The sequence below is a fragment of the Gavialis gangeticus genome, unplaced genomic scaffold (assembly GCF_001723915.1).
Source record: "Gavialis gangeticus isolate Ggan-Ray unplaced genomic scaffold, GavGan_comp1, whole genome shotgun sequence".
In the NCBI taxonomy this organism is placed as follows: domain Eukaryota; kingdom Metazoa; phylum Chordata; order Crocodylia; family Gavialidae; genus Gavialis; species Gavialis gangeticus.
Window position 1 is genome coordinate 139,292 of NW_017729027.1, and position 16,803 is coordinate 156,094.

At 41.3% G+C, this 16,803-nt stretch overlaps 1 protein-coding gene across 1 annotated transcript in view; it reads left to right on the forward strand.

The window, feature by feature from the left end:
- Positions 1-16,803, forward strand: part of MDN1 (midasin AAA ATPase 1) — a 180,237-nt gene that overhangs the window by 67,978 nt on the left and 95,456 nt on the right. The window contains exons 34-41 of the mRNA XM_019520321.1: positions 3,244-3,465; positions 5,055-5,249; positions 6,777-6,985; positions 10,647-10,769; positions 12,247-12,444; positions 12,539-12,646; positions 15,282-15,470; positions 16,652-16,741. Of these exons, the coding sequence (XP_019375866.1) occupies positions 3,244-3,465; positions 5,055-5,249; positions 6,777-6,985; positions 10,647-10,769; positions 12,247-12,444; positions 12,539-12,646; positions 15,282-15,470; positions 16,652-16,741 (1,334 nt within the window). The remainder of the gene's footprint in view (positions 1-3,243; positions 3,466-5,054; positions 5,250-6,776; positions 6,986-10,646; positions 10,770-12,246; positions 12,445-12,538; positions 12,647-15,281; positions 15,471-16,651; positions 16,742-16,803) is intronic.

Consider the following 16,803-nt stretch of genomic DNA (forward strand, 5'->3'; position numbering starts at 1 on the left):
GGGTGGGTGGGTGCTGGGATGGGGAGGTGGAGTATGTTTCAAACACCTGGATATTGATGTAGTTTTGCCAAGGATTCATGTTATGATATCCCTAATTTGCATAAATGTATATCTGCAGGCTGACTTCATGATAGGCATTTGCCTCTGTTCTTCCTTTCATAAACGTCACTTTCATATGACTGATGAGAAGTTGGTAGCAAAGCAGTGTCAAGCTCCCCTTTCCTAGCAGCTCAACAGTGCCTGTCTCATTAAAAGCTTACTTTGTTTTCCACGTAATTGAAGGTCCAAATTCATAATTTCTGTTTCTTGCACTGGCAACAGCTAAATGTGCATTACTTGAATTGCAGTAAATATTAATTGGTCTTCAGTGCAGTCTGTAATGTTACAAGTAGTGGGTTCTTCCTTCCTCCATTTACTGGGAAAGTAGACAGGATAACTGGTTCCATTTATAGTTTCCTCATTCAGCTGCTTCTCCCTGTGCTGTTTCAGTTCGATTACTGCCTCACTCAAATGCACAGCAAGGGAGGTGACTTCCATGGCCATCCAGTGAATGATAAAGGCAAGGTTGGGAGGTGAGCCTCCTGCAGGATTATGCTTTGCTGTAGTCTTAAGCCTTTTTTTTAACACCTGCACTTAATTGAGAGAAAGCTGGGTAGTCTGCTTAGACACTGGTGGCACTTTCTTGAGATGAGATGAAACTAGCTCTTCAGCTTCACTGAAGGGGGAAGAAGGTTCACTCATGGTGGCAGAAGCTCTCTCAAAGGCTGCAGGGGAGAAACACTTGTGATGCTTTGACAGACAAAAAGCAGCCATTATACAAAGAGAAGCTCATCTTTGTGGAAAGCCAGCTCACTCCACAGGATCCTCAAGACTCTAACGAAGAAGAGTCCCCAGATTTCCATGCAGTAAAAGGATCTGAATGGCAGATACCCTTTACTTGGCTTTACAGCATTTGATTAGCTCAAGGAGTCACTCCTGCCTGCTACATCTTACCCTCCAGTATCCAAACATTTAATCTTGAAGGGCCTTGAACCTCCATTATCGAAACCTTGAAGGAGCTTTCGGGGGCTTGGTTTACTTCCATGTCTTCTAATTCTTAACTCTGGAGGTCAGCAGCCCACAGAGCAAATTCAGCTTGTGGTGTCTTTGCATTTGCCCTGCAGAGTCATGGCTTCGGTGGCATGCAGCAGTGGGGGCTCTGTCCACATTCCACCACACGGCAGTTGAGTGCTGAGTGTCTTAGTGGAGGGGGAGCTCTCCCTATGTTGCGCTGCAATCAGTTGCCTGGGAGCTTTGGCAGAAGGGAAACTCTCCCTGCGTCCTGCCTTATTTGGGCATCATGGGCTCTAGAAAAGAGGGGTGTCCCTGCACTATGCTACTCTGCAGCTGGGTAGCAGGCAGAGGTGGTGGAGACATCCAGCTCCTAGTGCATGCCCACCTACCTCAGATTCAAGCTCGGCCATTGCAACCCCTACTCTAGGCCTCCAGTACTATCTTTTCCCTTGAGTTTTCATGGCTGTCCCAGGGCATCACAGCTGCAAAGGAGGGACAGGTGAGAGCTTGACTGCCAAGCCCCATTAGGAAGATTTTGGGAAGCTTGATAATTTTTACTGAGGCATTCATGGGGGATTTTAAGAATTCCTTCTCAGTCCAGCTAATCCTGGAACACAGCATAAGACTTAAGGGGTAAAGGATTATTTTTTTAGGAATGGGAATAATTATTTCTTTTGTTGTCTAGAAGTAAACTCAAGCCTTTCTTCTCATCCTCTAAACAGGGGCCCACAGGTTTAGGACTGCCATTGGGACTGTCCTTTGTTCATGCTCTCCTTGTTAGGAATGTTATTTCTCTGTCTCTTGTGTAAGTTTAAACTTGGATGGAAAGACATTTTCAATTCCTGAATCTTCTTAAACTTCTAAGGCTAGCTTCACTTTCCCTGCATTTTTCAGGAAGGCCTTTTTGTCACTGGAAACTGATTTTCAACCCTAAGTGACCAGATTTATGAAGGAATTTACTTCATATTCTTTGCAAACTCAGAAAAGAAGGAAGTAGTTATTTTTGGCTTTGATGAAAAACATTTCATAACCTCAGATGTAAAATGGCATCCTTCATATTCACTTGCTAGTTATGGAACAAATTAGTTTCATCTGGTTTCTGGTGTTCTGCTCAAAAGTTCATAACAAGTGCTAAGAATAAATAAATGAATAAAAGTTTGGTAGGTCAGATTCATTAACAGAATTTAAGGCAAGAAAAGAACCCGCTGATCATGAAATCTGACCTCTGCAATGCAACACAAGCAAAATTCTACATTAAAGCCATAATTCTCTTTGAACTTGAATCTTTTAAAGTAGGTGAGTTCTTCAGTTCAGTTAGAAAATTTATTTCTGCAGATAGACTTAGTCCAGTAATACTGCATAATTAAAATTACAATGACAACGGCAGTATCAATTGTGTTGCATGTTAAAAACGACTTTTCTCTGAATAATGAATTCAGTCATCAGTTTTCAATGTAAAATTGTGAATACCATCAAAGAAAATTATTGCCCTGTTTTATTGAAGAGACAGTGATCCCTGGAACTAAATGGTTGGAGATGTTTCCTCTGGCATCTCTAAACCAATAAATAGTGGATGCCAGGGAGGGTATTAAATAGGAGATTGATCACTCCTTGAGCAGTGGTTTTCAACCTGTGGTCTGCAGACTATGTCTAAGGGGTCTGTGAAAGATGACCACAATCAATCAAAAATGTGTGAATACCCACACTTAGAATTTAGAGGGGTCCACACCTCCACTGAAAATTTTCAAATGAAAAAAGGTTGAAAAAAGGTTGAGGGTCTAGGGATATCCAGTTCTGTGCTTTCCTTGTATAGTATCCACTTCTGCCGCTATCAGAAACAGGGTACTGGGCTAGATGGACCATTGTTCTGACCCAGTATAGAACTCAAAGACATCAGAAATTAAAGCGTCTTAAGAACTATCTCCCTTGTATCATTCATATAATGAATGTAATCATTGTGGGAGTGGAGGGGGGTTGGATGGACATTTTTAAAGTATGTTTCGTTGAGAAATATAAATGTTTGTTTTTTCTCTTTAAAAGCACTGGCTTTCAATACAAATATTTTTAAAAAATTCAGAGAATTTATATTTTTTCTTTACACTATGAAAATCCCTATTCTTGTTCTACAGCAAAATCTGGGAGGTGACTTATAACATCTAGTTGACAATTGCACAATATTTTTTGTTTCAGAGGCAGACATAGCTGAGCTCATGATGGACTTCATTGAATGGCTGACTAACCAAGAATTTGGCCGCCAGTTTATTCTCAGTGTACGGGATGTCTTATCATGGGTTAACTTCATGAATGTCATGGTAGAAGATGGAGTGTCAGAATTGTCTGAGGAGTACATTTCCCCAGCGATATCTTTTGTCCATGCTGCATGCTTGGTGTATATTGATGCCGTTGGTTCAGGTAGGTCTTCAGTATTTAATGAAGAACGGATTAGTATATTAAAAATGTTTCCTGTTCCCTCTCCCGCTCCCTCTCCTTATTTTGCTATTGTAGCCCTCTGTGTGTATAAAGGTGCAATGGGATCTAATGCACAGTTTACACAATTGCCTCTCCTGTCATGCTAAACAGGAGGCATGATTGTGGGATCCTGTATTAGATCCCATTGCACTTTACTGTTGGAGCAGGGGAAGTCTGATCTCAGGCTCCCTCTGCACCAGCAAGAAACAAGCCACTGTGGCTGTGAGCCCCACACATCTCAGTTGAGGGTCTCCCAGCTACAGGAGCACCTCATACATCCCCAGAGCTGGAGGATCACTGCTACAGTGATCTCTCCTCCCCAGAGGTGCGGGAAACCCTGCAATCCTCTGGCCCTGCGAATTTCCTGCACTCCTGGGGTGACAGATCACCCCTGCAGCAATCCTCTTGCTTTAGGGGTTTCAGCACCTTGGAGCCCTAGGGATTGTGGCAACCATGATCTCTAGGGCTTGGGGGTTTTATGCTGGGCATGGTGCACTCCTGTGGCTGAGAGCTGTGCCAACTGATGAGGCTCCCAGCTGCAGGGCAGACAGTGCTATATGTGCAAATTAGAGCTCAATAGCAACCAGCTAGAAAGTTAGCACACACATTTGAGGGCTAACTTTATAGTTGGCTGGAGCTTTTTATTGTGTGATAGGTAATTGCTCAATACCTGTGACATGTAGAGGGGATCTATGTAACAGATACCACCGTATTTAAGTGCCCAAATTCCAAAGGTGTGGTCATCAAACCCCTACTTCCCAAAGCCTGAAGTCTTTAGACCAACTTAAGTTTTATCTGGTGCAGTTTCCTGCTCACCTAAAAGTTCTGCTTCTGTCTTAGTCAGTGCTGTGCCTGTCACCATGGACATCTACCACTTCAGCTCTGCTAGAATCCTCAACCTTGGCATTTCCCTGCTTTTCTTTTCTTGGGGTCTAGATCTAACAGGCATGTCCACAACATATCTAATGTGTCCTTGTGGGATTGGGGTTGTACACAAAATAGAACAGTGCCTGGCTGTTTCCGTTCAAAAACATGATTCGGTTCTAGTTCTTCCACAGGCACCTCAGCTCCTTGTCAGTGTATCTCTTCTTTTCCTACATGGGGTTGTGGGTCACATTGTCTCCTTTCTCCTGCTTCTTCTTTAGACTGTGTGCCTACTCCCACCTGTCTTTCTCATGGTGTCTTTTCCATAAAATTAAGCCTGAAGCTAAAACCTGCTCAAGTTAGTTTTGTGAAGTTATGAACAGTTGAAAGTAGGGTCTTACAGTGGGAAGTGTTAGTCTGCCTTAATAATAGGTACTGCCAACAGCTGTTGGCTGAGAGTAAACACAACTTTTTCTGATTTTTAATGCATCCTGCAGTAAATTTTGCTATGTGATATTTTTAAACATTTCATGCTCTGTGGAAATCAATGTTCACCAACAAACATGTTCCATGTGTATGTATCCATGTACTTTGTGCACAGACTGTGAAATGATTGTATCTAGCTATATGTGTAAAGTTTACTTTACTTCTGCATTCTTTTAATGTAGGTATATCCTGCTCAGCTCATACTGCCTTGTCAGCACGTGAAAAGTGTCTGAAATTTTTACATCAGAAGCTTTGCAGAGTTGTTGAGCTTACAGAACATCAGAAGAATGAGCTGAGGATTTATGACAGAATGAAGGAGAAGGAATTTATATGGACTGATAATTCTGTAGGAATACATCCATTTTTCATACCAAGAGGCAAGATGTTTTTGGCAGGCATTGATGTCAAGTTTGTTTGCTGTTTGGCTGTTTTGGGTTTTTTTGGAGGGGGGGGATTTAATGACTTACCAAGTACTAACCCATAACAAAGGCACTATGATTATAATTTAGAAAGTGTTGTAAAATCTGTAATATCAACCTCTTGTCTTTTTATAAAATTAGTGCAAAGTATCCTCAAACATATCCTAATTTTTCACTTGTTTTTAGATGCATCTAGAAAGCTATCATTTTTTCAGTCATTTGTTTATTGCCTTCAGACTTATTTCAGTGCATCCCTTGATAATCAACTCACGTCAGTTTTGGGAAGCAATAGTTTTACGCTTTTCACATTCAGTTCACTCACTACCATCAGTCCTTGAGCAGAGCTTATCTACCTGTAGAGGCTGGAAAAGGCAATCCAATAGCCAGCCTGAGGAATCACTGGATGGTAGGGGTGGAAGTTGACTACAAGGGTCACTTTAGGTTCATCCTGCAAAATGTAGGATGCACTATTCCTAAACCATCCCAGATGTACCTTTTCTTGAAAATCTCCAATCGACAAGATTGTACAATTTCACTAGAGAATTTGTTCCATTGGCCTCCGGTTGTTAAGAAGGCCTTTTCGTTCGGGTTTTCATTTTTGGTGCTTTTTTGTTCCTTTTTATTTGTTTTGAGATTAATCTAAATCTGCTTTCCTGTAGTTTAAATCCATTGCTTTGTTTGCTGCCCTCTGCAGTAGGTTAGAATATTTACTCATCCACCAATTCCAACAGACTTGATATGACCTTTGGAAAAACCACTCACTGTCTCCAGACAGATTAGCTCAGAAATAAGGATGGAAATAAGGATAGAATTTTTTTTCATAGGAAATGAGTTTCACAGTCTATAAAGCCAAGGGAGTGACTCACCTCACAAAAATTAGAAATGCTCTTTTATTAGTGAAATTAGTGTGATATCCTGATTAGCTGATATCACTAGTGATACAGAGTGATAGAAAGTGTGGAGCTTTCTGTTGGGCAACAAACTTGATGCTTTTTCCTGGTTGTGTGGGATAATAAAAGAAAAGAAAATATATGCATGCTGGGCATGTAATTTCAACTTTTGCTCCACATACTGACAGCATGTGAAAAATGAACACATTTTCCTATAACATGCATTGCCACTCCTTTAAGGTTATACCTTCAAAAACCTGCCTCTTATTTCCACCTGCAGCTAGTTGTAGGCTCAGAAGATAATTGATCAGTTTGATTTTCATTCCCTTACCTCCACTGTGGTTTATTCCTATATCCAAACCCACTGTAGAGTCAATGTTCAGACATGAGCAGGTATGCAAACTTAAGCATCTGCTTGATCCGTTTTTTCTTAATGATAAATACTGGATATTTAAATGAGTTGCAGGTCTGTATTCTTTCACTTTCTGTAATGGGGTGAAAAGTGAGTTGACAGACTGAAAACCTGCTCCTTAATACTCTGTAATATCCCTGCTTGTAATTTTTGACACTTTTTTTTTCTTTCCCCATGTTTTAGGCCCTGGCCTTCAGAGGAACAGTGTAACAGATTACGCTCTAAATGCAGGAACTACAGCAATGAATGCACAACGGGTGTTAAGAGCCTTGCAGCTAAACAAACCTATTCTCCTGGAGGGGTCACCAGGTGTGGGGAAGACCAGTCTAGTAGCAGCATTGGCAAATGCTTCAGGAAATTGCCTTGCTCGAATCAACCTGTCTGAACAAACGGTAGAGTAGAATGTTATCCCCCTAACTGTACATTTTTCAGTGTGTGTGTATAAAATAGTAGTTTCTATAAAAGTATGAATACTCGGACTCTGAGTTGTAAGTGTTGAGCTTCCATCATCAGTTTGAGATAAAACTAAGTAGGAGTAGGGTGCTAGGAAAGAATGAAGAGCTTCTGTTAAGAAAGTGCCATTTCTAGAAGCTGTATTATAGGCCAGTGATTCTCAGGGTGATGTGAGATCCTTTGAAGGGTGTTACCACAAGATATAATGAGATAAATGAGATGATAAACACAGGCTTGTGCTCAGGCTCTTCCTTGCCTGGATGCTCCCCCGCTGCCATTGCCCAGCCCATCAGCTAGGAGGGAAAACTGTAATAACTGGATTTACCCAAATCTAAGACAAATTTGGATTTAAGATGATACCCACTCCCCACCCATGTATTATATTCCAGTCATGGAAAATTACGAATGTGTTTTAATTTTCCAGGTCTAGAATGTAGCTGTTGAAAGGACCTCTTAAATTCATCCCCCACCCCTACCACTGCTACAGGAAAAGCAGTGACAAGGGAACAAGCCCCACCTGCCTTGCCTGTCCCCCTGTTGTTTCCCCTGTCCGCATGCCATTGCTTACCTTTGCAGCTGGTCTGGCTCTGTCTGTGTGGGGGCATGGAGCACCTGGCTGGGTCAGGTGGTAGTGATAGCTCTGGCTTCAGCTTCTACCCCACAGCCCAGGTCAGGGTTGGGGTTGGAGCCACAGCAACTTCCCACTGCATTCTGTGGTTCCCTTTCTCCATGCCCCCTCTGCAGTGCATGCCCCTTCCCTGTGCTCTGCATGTCCCTTAGCCATGCTTTGCCCACCTCCTGTTCCCCCCCAGCCCCATATGCCCTTTCTGCCATACTGCCTCCAGTGCCCTTTCCTCCATGCTCCCTCTAGCACCATACACCCCTTCCTTGTGCTCCCCCTGCACTGTACCCCACTCACCCCTGCTTTATGTGCCCCCTACCTGCTGCATGACTAATCCAGCCTGGCCCCTTCTGGAGGCACAGCAGCTGCTTGCTACACCCATATTCAGATGTAAGAGGAGGGCTTTTTCGCCAGTGCTGAATGAGGGGAGGAAAAAACCTTATCTTAGATTTGAGTAAATATGGTAGTTTTTGAAATGCGGTGCCACTCAATTCACAGAAGTTACAGAGGGGTGGCTTAAGTCTAAAAGAGTTGACAAACACTGTTCTAGATCAAATTGTGTGCACATCTTCATAGATTCTGAGTTTATCTTGGGTCCTGCTCAGTTGCTTGAAAGATTTAAAGGGAGTTTTTTTCCTTCTTTTTAGTGTGGACACCCACCACACTTACAGGAGAGCATTCTCAATTTACCCTGCTGGAATATTGGAGTGGACACATTGTCACAAACCTGTCCACAGGGTATCCTCAAAGGCCCAAGTTTTCCGCCACTGTCCTGCTGCTTATCCCAAGGAACAGACTAAGGTTTGACCTGGGATAACTCTTTATCCTTGCAACACTCAGTTCCACTGCCTTATACTAGGGCTGTGCAAAGCTTCAGTCCCTGATTCAATTTGGCGGAGATTTGGTGGCCAAATCTCCAAATTTGAATCAAATTAGGAGACCCTTTAATCTCTCTGAATTGAATCGGAACCTCCGGGTCAATTTGGAGAGATTCAAATTTAGACACAGCTTTAAATGTTTTTTTCTACATACCTCAAGGTACCAGGTGGCTCGTGAACAGTGAGATGGTGGGGTGGATGGAGCGTCGCACAGGTGCACGGGGGGCTTCCCGGTGCACTCAGCAGCAGATGTGGAAGTGAACCAGCATTCTGGTCCACTTCTGGGTCTGCCAGGGAGTGAGCCCTCCTGGCTTGGCCACTGATGCTTCCTGGGTCTGGGAGGGGGTGGCACCTGGGGTCCCCCTGCAGCTGATTGCCAAGTGGGGGGGGCCCTCCCAGCGTGCTCAGCTGCGGACCCGGAAGTGGACTGGAAGTACTTCCAGGCCACTTCTGGGTTCACCGCCAAGCATGCAGGGGGGATCCCCCACACTCCTGTGGGGCACGCTCCATCTGCCTCAGCATTGCAGCATTCATGAGCCATGCCTGGTACCTTGAGGTATGTAGAAAAAACATTTAAAGGTGTGTCTATGTCCGAATCACTGATTTTTCTGAATCAGCATCTTCTCAAAGCAGGACCAGTCCCAACTAGGTCATCCCAGCCAAGGCTTTGTCTAACCAGATCTTAAAATCCTCTAAGGATGGAAATTCCACAGCCTCTCTGGGTGCTTCACTACTGTCCTGGTGAGAGTTTTTTTCCCCTAATATCTAATGTAAACTTCCTTTGCTGCAACTTGAGACTCTTGCTCCTTCTTCTGTCATCTGCCACCACGGAGAACAGACTAGATCCATCCTGTTTGGAACCCCCTTCAGGTAGCTGAAGGCTGCTATTAAAGCCCTGCTCAGTCTTCTCTTCTCTAAACTAAATAAGCCCAGTTCCCTCAGCCTCTCCTCAGAAGTCATGTACCCCAGCCTTCTAACCATTTGCTGAGGGATCTGGGACTCTTCAGCCTGAAAAAGAGAAGGCTGAGATAGGACTTGGTAGCAGCTTACTGCTACATCAGGGGGATACATCAAGGGCTCTGTGAACAACTGTTCACCAGGACACCCTTGGGGAAAACCAGAAGTAATGGCCACAGACTCCTGGAAGACCGTTTCAGGCTCAACATTAGGAAAAACTTCTTCACAGTTAGTGTCCAGACTGTGGAATAAGCTCCCTTCAGAGGTGGTGCAATCATCTACCCTGGAAATTTTCTTCAAGAGGAGACTGGACAGTTGATCAACTTGCTGGGGTCACCTAACCCCAGTTGTCTTTCCTGCCTGGTGCAAGGGGCTGGACCCAGTGATCTTCTGAGGTGCCTTCCAGCCTTACAATCTATGAATCCTTTTCCTTAAATATGCATCCCTCAAGTCTTTTCATTAAACCATATTCAAAATCACAAAGGTGCATACAGATAATGTAAATATGCCATACAGTGATAAAAGCAAATGAATGCATCATAACCTTAGCTTTTCAGTGAGACCATGCATGCCATATCCATAGAACCGACTCAAGAAAACATTTGTGACATCCCACGGACACCCCAAAATTTGGTGGGATACGATGCACAGGATTTACTTCAGAGAAAATGCTGTTCTCCAAAGTAAAGTTACTTCTGAGCGACGATTTAAATTTACTTTGGAAAGTGCTACTCTGGTATATGTGTTGTGTGTCCCCTATCATTGTGAGTTTCGTTCCAGGGTAGCTATTTGCTCAGGGCAAACTAACTCCCCTATTAACTAGTAATAGGGCCTACTGCTGGCAGCCAGCTTCACAGAGTTAATTGTGTGTCTGTTTGTTCCTCCAGGGTAAAAATATTGAGTGAGTGACTCCAGAATAAACATGTAATCCGTCTACACCTTTTGTTGAATGCACTAATGGGTAACTGGAAGTCAAACATAGAAAACTCAGAATATGTTTTATATGCCACAACTCTTAAAGTAAGGTTGGAATGTTGTTCACTTTAAAAATAAAGCAAGCCAAGGTCGGCAACAGGCTGTTAGGGATTTTATGACCTTTTATGTAGTTTCACAGATCTTTGCTTTTCTCCTTTATTTCCAAAGGACATAACAGACTTGTTTGGCACAGATTTGCCTGTAGAAGGTGGAAAGGGAGGAGAATTTGCCTGGCGGGATGGGCCTCTGCTTGCAGCATTAAAGGCCGGACACTGGATTGTGCTAGATGAGGTGAGTGCACATCTGGCATACAATCAATATAGAGCATTTAAAAGAAGAAAAACGTGGTGATTTGTGGGGTCTTGTGCAAACTTTTCACAAGGGTCTAAGTGACTTGGGAGCCCAAGGCTAAGTTTACATTTGAAAGCTTGTTACCATAGTTGTACCTGTTAGGAGTGAAAGAAGTCACACCTCTAATCAGTATAGCTGTACAGCAGAATGCAGATGCAGTTATATTGATGAAAAACTCCTGCTGCATCTCCAAGTGGAATATACTGGTACACCAGTACTTGAAAACCCTGTTAAGCATAGACAAAGCCCTACATTCTTGATAAAGGGCATCAGAAATCTAGCCTACAGAGCCCTTGGTGCTGCCTGCAGGTGTTAGGATGGACCTGCACACTGCCTGCAGCACATGCCAGATTGATTCAGATCAGTGTATGGTGCTTCATGCGGTATAGAGGGCTGGTCTGTGGGCTTGATCTGACCAGTAGACTGACACCGTGCTACTCATCCAGTGGTCTGTTTGGGGCCCAGGATCACCCAGGGCCACCCCAAATGGAGGGAAGAGTCTGTTGCAGGGATCTCAGTACTTTGAAATCTCAAGACAACAACAGGAGATGGAAAAGTGGGACCGGAAGCCAAATCAAGCATGTTGCAAACCAAATTGAGAAGCCAGCACCATCCACCCCACATGGAAACATGTCTGAGCTGCAGTAGAGTCAGTCAATCCCAGATAGGCCTCATCAGCCATTTTCAGATACACAGATGAGACAGTCATGGAAGACAATCATCCTCAACTGTGAGGGATTGCTGAAGAAGACTCAACTAGGTTGAGTTTGGCACCCTTGTTCTCGATTCAGAAGTAATATAGACATTCAAAAGTTTTAAGTACAGTGACTTAAAATAGGACTCCCAAGCTCTGATAGTTATTTAAGATTTGGATTCAAAGTTATTTAGGCATTTGGAAAAGTTTATCCTTAAACTCTGAATGCGGTATTTTATTTTTAAAAAATAGCAAAGATCAGGTTTCTCCTGGAGATCTTGATTATAATTGTGCTGAGTATGAAGTCTTATATTCTCTGTTGTAAAACCACCAGTTTAAAATACTTATGTAACTTAAACATCTTTATTAACTTTTGTAGCTTAACAAAAATTTAACCTGGAGACTTAGGAGAAGCATAAAAATTAGCCCAAAAGAAACAATGAGTGCACAAAGGACAGATTTTTTTAATGAAATGATGCTGTGATACCCTATTGACACCATGGTGGAAGAACCGAAATAGAAAAATTCTTAATTACAGCTCCAGCTGCTGTCCTGCCATAATATAGAACAATGGCTGGAGATAGTTTCAGAAACTTTTTCTGAATGGGAACAGGGGATTAGAATCTTACCTTTGTATAAATTATAGCCTGTTAAAGTAGAGGTCGTGGGAGGTTCTATTTTTATGGAATATTATCAATTTTTTCTATTTCTTTTCTCAAATAGCTGAATCTGGCTTCCCAGTCTGTATTAGAAGGACTGAACGCCTGCTTTGACCATCGGGCAGAGATTTACATCCCAGAATTGGGGATGAGTTTTCATGTGCAACATAAGAAGACAAAGATCTTTGGATGCCAGAATCCATACCACCAGGGGGGTGGACGAAAGGGTTTGCCCAAATCTTTCCTCAATAGATTTACGCAGGCAAGTCATCAGTTTATTTCGAGCTGTGCCACCATCCTGTGTTTATTCTTGTAATGATTTAAGCAGTAATACACTGTGTTATCAATTTTATTAGGTATATGTTGATCCACTTTCAGCTGCAGATATGGAGTTCATTGGGAACACTCTGTTTCCTGCCATTGACAAAAATGTCATTGCTAAAATGGTTGCCTTCAATAACAAGGTAAATATTTTGATTCATCTTTAAGTCTGAATTAATGCTTGTGTTTATAGAATGCATGAAGGCAGAATGAGTGAATGAGAGGGCCTTTTAAAAACAAAAATATGTGTAGCATAGAGTTTGCAGAGAAGTTGGGAGAGTCAAAATATATAAAGGAGGAAGTAGAACACAACAGATCAGGAAACTGGAAGGGGGAAAGTCAGTAAATTCAGAAAGTACCAGAGGAAAGAGTATGCTATGTGCAGAAAAACAAAGCAGACCGAGCATAGGAAAGGAAAAATGTCTAAGAAAGAAAAGATGTAATGAGAACAGTCAGCCAAATGCCAGCATGTTACCATTAGTCAACATATGTATTTAGGTCTTGTTCATCACCTTTTTGCAGTTTGTCTAATGCTATTTGACAAATACACTAATATCATTGCTAGATCAGACACTCATGGAATAGGTTAATCCTGCTAGAATTTGTTAAATATATTCAGTGACTTTTCTCTGAAATCCAGTTAGCCCTCGAAGTGATGACACCTGAAGAAAAAAAATTCACAGTTACTTAGCTATGACAGTTAAAGTAGGAGTGGGATAAAATACAACTTTTTGTGACCTTGAAGTAGTAGGTCAGGTTTGAGCCATTTCCTTTAAGGTGGGAGGGGGCTAGTCAGCTTAGCTGTAAAGCTATTTGTCAAGTAAAAATATTCAAAATGCGGGACCATTATATTAAGCTTGTCAGCATAGTTCCCTAATTCCTGATTTCCTGGAAATAGGTTTTTACTGATTATATTTATACAGTTTGTAGATGTTAGCTGGTCCTTAGAGACCAACTAAAAGTCCTCCTCCCTTAATCCACCCTCCCACAGCTTGGTGCTATGCAGAGCCGTAGGCATCTCTGTCTACAGAATGCAAAACACTAGAGAGATACCGCAGACCTAAGAATAGGAATAGTACATACAAGCCAAATGAACAGTATGATTTTATGTTAATGTTAATACAGTTCTGTGATTAAACTAACCAAAAAAAACCCACCTCAACATGTAAATGTTTTTTGATTGTATTGAGACAGTAGAAAGATCTTGATGTGCTGGTAGACAAAGGAGATATAACCTCACCTCTTCTCTATCTTAAGTTTGGGGGAAAAATGGGTTTTGGAAACTCAGAATTGAATTTGGCAGATACTAACTTTCACTGAGCATAGGTTATCCTAGAACTGTTGAAGCAGAGAGTAAATAACCTGAGCTGTAAAGTTTCCTGAGGGTATGCAGGGCATTTTCAACATATTTAGAGGTTGATTGATTGCAGTCAAAGAGAAGACTTTAATAGACTCATCCTTCGTGGCAAGAAATTCAGAGATACTTAAAATACAAAATTCAGTATATTTTGAGGAAGGCCTGCACTAAAGTGTAATTTATGGTGCATCACTGCATAAGTGTGCCAATTTGTGGCTTCAGTACTATTTCTCTGTATAAGCATCCAGAGCCATATATAATGCAGTAACAGGTTTTTCCCCCTAAATCTGAAGTTTGTTATAAATGTGCAAATTAATTTTAATTCAGGTGAGCCAAAGTAAATTTTGAAGGCTTTTTAAAGCCCTCCAAAGAGCCGTTAGGGTTACACTGGTGAACTAAAATCCGATTTCTGAACTACCAATGAACCCATTTCCTAAATGTTAGTTATCCAGGTACTCCTCACTTAACATCATCCCAGTTAACATTGTTTCGTTATTATGTTGCTGATCTATTAGAGAACATACTCGTTTAAAGTCGGGCGATGTTTAGTTATAACGTTTGGCTGCAGCCTGTTAGTAGGTAACTATTTTGATGTAATTGGATTTGCTTAACATTGTTTCACTTAAAGTTGCGTTTTTCAAGAACGTAACTACTATGTTAAGCAAGGTGTTGCTGTATCTTAGAAGACTAAGGGTAAGCAACATGCCTAGTTTCTCAGCTATATATTCCACCAACCTTTAATCTGTGGCAGCCATTGTAAGAAATTAGAAGTAGATGAACCATAATAGTGCTTGGAAAATGTTTTGAAAAATAATGCTTGGAAAAATATAACACCTTACAGCTGAGCCTCTGTAACGGTTTTGTCTGTTTACTTTAAATGGAAGTTCAACCACTATATGTTTTATCCATATTTAAAATTATAGAGATTTAGGTCCACTATGCCATTGCAAAGAGTGGACAGATATGGTTACATTGGTCTCCAGTGGCTTCTACGAAGTTACACTGAGTATGTGTATGGAAAAATAGTTGACTCAGAAAGCCAAGAAAGGTATTAAGAGAGAAACGAAAACATGTTTTATCCCTTACATAGAATATTGTACAGAGGGGTCTTGCTGAAATATCATCCCTGGAGTCCAAAACAAAAAGAAAGAAAAGGTGAAAATGTCTGAGGTGTTAGGGAGCTGATATTTAGTAGATAAGCCCTACCCTTCATGTTGGGCACGCTGAATTTGATAGCAGCAGCCCCAGGCAACTCGTTGACAGTGACAGAGGACTCTTAATGCCTTCCAGTGTCCTCTGCATTAGGTATGGGATGCCTATTGTCAGAAGCCCATAAGAAATGTTTTAAGATTCATGTGCAAGTGGAATAATAATAATTATTATTATTATTATTATTATTTTACAACTGCTGCTTTTTCTAGATTGATCAAGAAGTCATGGTTGAAAAAAAATGGGGACAAAAAGGAGGACCCTGGGAATTTAACTTGCGTGATCTTTTCCGCTGGTGTCAGTTGATGCTTGTCGATCAGTCACCCGGCTGTTACAGTCCAGCCCAACATGTATTTTTGGTTTACGGTGAAAGAGTGAGAACCAAAGAGGACAAAGAGAAGGTGAGCTATACGTTTTCTTTCCCCGCCCCCTCACTGTTGTGAAATGTTCCTAAGAACGCATGTATAAATGTAAAAATATTTTACAGCATAACTATAGACATTGCTGTTGCACAAAAAATAATGCAAAAGAAAAAAAAGAAAATGTGTTAATCATCCCCAACGTGTGCCTCTTTCTACTTCCCTTTTTAAAATACCTATTGCTTTCGTAGCTTTTGGCACAAAAACATAGTAATGCACATACAAACCCAGGTGAGTGCAGCAACAAAGAACTTGAGTGAGGTTTGGAGATGATTTGTTACATATCAGTATTTCTGCAAAGTGTATGTGTAATTGGGGACAAAGGAGTCTCAGCTGAGGGATGGGTTGAAGGAGGAAGAGAGTGAGAGAACTAGTATTTAATGGGAGTTGGTTTATTTCTGCAGTTGAGAGAATGAAAATAATGTCATTAATTATTTGCAGTATTGCAGGATTCTATTTGTGCTCATTTGTTGCTGATCTTTCAGATGTTTAGTTTTTAATTTATGTGCAGTTTGTATAATATCTCTCCTTTTCAATAGCTCGTCACATCGCCTAGTTCTCCCTCCATAGTGTTCTGTTGAATCTTACCCTGCCTTTCGTTTTACCTACTATTCCTTAAGCTTGAAGTAGGCTCCTTTTCTAGTTTGCCAGCCAAACTCACTTCTTCAAGCCCCTTCTAAAACTCAGTTTATTTTGATTACCTGTCCATCTTTAAGACTCCTCCTGCTTTTGTGTTGCCTAATTTGTTCATTTTTTTGCAGTTTAAACATATAATTGAATTGAAATCAAACTCTTAAGTCTACGTTATGTGCCAAATATAAGCAGTAACTTCTCCCTTAAGTTTCACTTTCCTTCCCTGCATCTGTGTTCTACATGCTGTATCAGAAGAGCTCTTTATCAAATGTCATCTTTACCTGTTGTTCTTTCTGATCATGTCATGGAAGATAAAGTTTGCTAACTTAGCAAATCCTTGTAGATTGTTGACACTCATAGTTATAGCTGCTGTACTTCATTGTTGTGTTTCTGGACAATAAAGCAAAGCTCTTTTAAGATAATTCAGAGCAAATATTCCTTTAGAACGAGAAGATTATAACTTACATGTTGTAGAAACCTAGACTGATTAATTTCTTTTTTCCTTTAAAATTTTTTTTCTCCCTATTTAGGTCATTTCCATATTCAAGGAAACTTTTGGCCACAATTCTAGTCCATATGTGGGGACCAGACAGTTTCACATTACTCCTTATAATGTTCAGGTAAGATGAGAGAGGAAAAAAAACATATCTTCTGATTTATCACCTTAAACATGACATTCTTT